Source organism: Parus major, chromosome 2 (genome assembly GCF_001522545.3).
Source record: "Parus major isolate Abel chromosome 2, Parus_major1.1, whole genome shotgun sequence".
In the NCBI taxonomy this organism is placed as follows: Eukaryota; Metazoa; Chordata; class Aves; order Passeriformes; family Paridae; genus Parus; species Parus major.
The window spans coordinates 959,671-962,670 of NC_031769.1; the positions used below are offsets into that span (position 1 = coordinate 959,671).

At 67.9% G+C, this 3,000-nt stretch overlaps 1 protein-coding gene across 1 annotated transcript in view; it reads right to left on the reverse strand.

Moving 5' to 3' along the window:
- KCNH2 (potassium voltage-gated channel subfamily H member 2) overlaps positions 1-3,000 on the reverse strand; it is a 30,607-nt gene that overhangs the window by 6,490 nt on the left and 21,117 nt on the right. The window contains exons 7-8 of the mRNA XM_033512165.1: positions 1,542-1,967; positions 407-928 (exon numbers count right to left, since the gene is read on the reverse strand). Of these exons, the coding sequence (XP_033368056.1) occupies positions 407-928; positions 1,542-1,967 (948 nt within the window). The remainder of the gene's footprint in view (positions 1-406; positions 929-1,541; positions 1,968-3,000) is intronic.

Consider the following 3,000-nt stretch of genomic DNA (forward strand, 5'->3'; position numbering starts at 1 on the left):
TGGTGCAGACGAGGCTGCCTAAGGCCTGGGGGACTCTCGAGCACACCTGGATGTGCACACAGGTGTGCACAGGTACACCCACAGGTGTGCACAGGCACACCCACAGGTGTGCAGGTACACCCACAGGTATAGGTACACACAGGTGCGCACAGGTACACCCACAGGTGTAGGTACACACAGGTGTGCACAGGTACACCCACAGGTATAGGTACACACAGGTGCGCACAGGCACACACACAGGTGCACAGGCACACCCACAGGTGTGCAGATACACCCACAGGTGCACACAGGTACACCCACAGGTGCACACAGGTGTGCACAGGTACACCCACACCGCTCCGCACACCCCCTCAGGTGCACACAGGTGTAGGTACACACAGGTGTGCACAGGTACACACACAGGTGCACAGGTACACCCACAGGTGTTCAGGTACACCCACAGGTGCACAGATACACCCACAGGTGTGCAGATACACCCACAGGTGCACAGGTACACCCACACCGCTCCGCACACCCCCTCGGGGGCTCTCCCACCCCACGGGCACTCACAGCCGATCAGCATGACGCAGATGGAGAAGATCTTCTCGGAGTTGGTGTTGGGGGACACGTTGCCGAAGCCGACGCTGGTGAGGCTGCTGAAGGTGAAGTAGAGCGCGGTGACGTACTTGTCCTTGATGGAGGGCCCCGAGGTGCCGTTGATGGGTTTGCCGATCTGCTGGCCCAGCGCGTGCAGCCAGCCCGTGCGCTGCCCCTCCACGTTGCCGATGGCGTACCAGATGCAGGCCAGCCAGTGGGCGATGAGCGCGAAGGTGCACATGAGCAGGAACAGCACGGCCGCGCCGTACTCCGAGTAGCGGTCCAGCTTCCGCGCCACGCGCACCAGCCGCAGCAGCCGCGCCGTCTTCAGCAGCCCGATCAGCGTCGTGGTCTGCGGGAAGGCACCCAAAGGGTTACGGGGGGCGGAGGGACCCCCAGGACCCCCGGAAGGGTGAGGGGGGTCCGTCCCCTCTCCCCACAGCGGCCCGATGAGTGTCACGGTCCGGGGGATGGGGGAAAGGGGGCTCGGCGGTGAGGAGACACCCTCAGAACCCTGGAGGGACGGGGGGTCCCTGCCCCAAGGCAGGCACCTCCATCCCAGGAGCCTCCCCCTGCCCCGGGTGCCCCCCAGGGCGGAGGTGTCTGGGCAGGGAGGAAAGGGGGGGTCACCGGGCCAGAGAACTCCCACAGATCCCTGGCAGGGCACAGGGTGCCACGAGCCCCTGTCCCCGCTCCCCGTACCGGCCCCAGGTGCCCCCGGGGTCCCACCCAGAGCAGAGGGGGGCGGGGAAGGAGGTTCAGGGGGGTCACCGGTGCTGTCCTGGCCCGGGGGTGCTGTGGGACCCCCAGGCACTCCCCACGGGAGGAACCGGCTCCCAGGGAACAGCTCCCAGCACCCCAGCACGGGGGGCACGGCTGGGACCCCCAAACACAACCCCCAGCAGCAAAGCAGCCCAGGCAGCGCGGCCCGGCCGACGCCGCCCCGTCCCGCGCCCCCACGGCACCTCCTCGGAGCCAGAGCCGAAGATGAGCAGGTCGAAGGGGATGGCGGCCACCATGTCGATGAGGAACCAGCCCTTGAAGTAGTGGATGGCGATCTTGGCGGGGTGGCTCACCACCTCCTCGTTGGAGTTGACGTAGGTGGTGCGGAAGTTGATGAGGATGTCGATGATGAACATGATGTCCACGATGAGGTCCACCACGTTGAGGGGGCTGCAGGAGTAGCCGCAGTGGTGGCGCTGGGCCTCCTCGGAGTCACTGAGCAGGAAGGCGGCCGAGTAGGGCGTGAAGATGGCCGTGTAGATGACCAGCAGCAGGATCAGCCAGTCCCACACGGCCTTGAAGGGGCTGTAGTGCAGGATGGTCCAGCGGTGGATGCGCGGCGCCTGCAGCTTGTACTCGGGGAGCACATCGGCACCCAGGGACAGCACCTGGGGACAGGGGACACGGGGGGTCAGCCCTGCCCCCCAGCACCCCGCGGGACTGAGCTCCTGTGACCCCAACCCCGACCAGTGTGCTGCCTGGGGACGTGGCTCGGTGGCCCTGGCCACGGTGGGTCAGCGCTGGTCCCACTGCTTTGAGGGGTCCTTTACAGCCTCAGCAGTTCTGACTCGGGGCTGAGGTGGGACCCCAGCAGGGGGGCTGCAGGGGGAGCAGACCCCCAGGCCAGGGAGAGGTGGGGACACGGCTCGGGGGCATTGGCTCAGCACTGGACCCGACGGCCTCAAAGGTCCTTCCCAAAGCCGGTTCTGTGACTCGGGGGTGACCCCAGCACAGGCCATGGGGGTGCAGGGACACCACCAAGTGTGACCAGGGGAACAGCTGGAGGCCACGGGGGGGACAAAGCCCCAGCACACACACCACAGCCCCCTCCTGCCCCACAAATGCCTCCAGGGCACTTCCCACCCCGAACAGCCGCGATGCTGCCCTGGGCCCCGGCTCTGCGCCCCCCAGCCGTGGCCATCCCCAGCCTCCGTCAGGGGGCACGGCCTCCCCCCGGCATCTCCGGCTGGGGGGCACCGGCTCCTCCTTCCTGCCCTGTCCCCTTCAGGGACACCCTGGGGGCACAACCTCGGGGGTCTGGGGCATCCCCGGGGGTGGTGCACAGGGTCCATCCCCACGCACAGCCCCGCGACAAGGGTGAGAGGGGACGGGGGGGTGACCCACGGCCCCCCCATCCTGTGCCCCACAGAGTCACAGCCTCCCTTCTGCCCCACGGGGTCCCCCCGCACCCCCCGGGGGTCCCCTTGCCCCTCCGTGCCCATCGTGGGGCTCCATCTGCCGCTGCCCCACAGGGAGGGGATGGGTGCAATCCCCCCCCCGCCCCATCGGCCCCCCAGCCCCGAGGGCACCACTGGGGGGTGTCGGGGTGACCCTGTCACGCAGAGCCAGAGCTTTATGTAACCCCCCAAACCCTCCCAAACAACAGCCGAGGACACAGCCTGGGGTCCCCGCAGCCCCCGC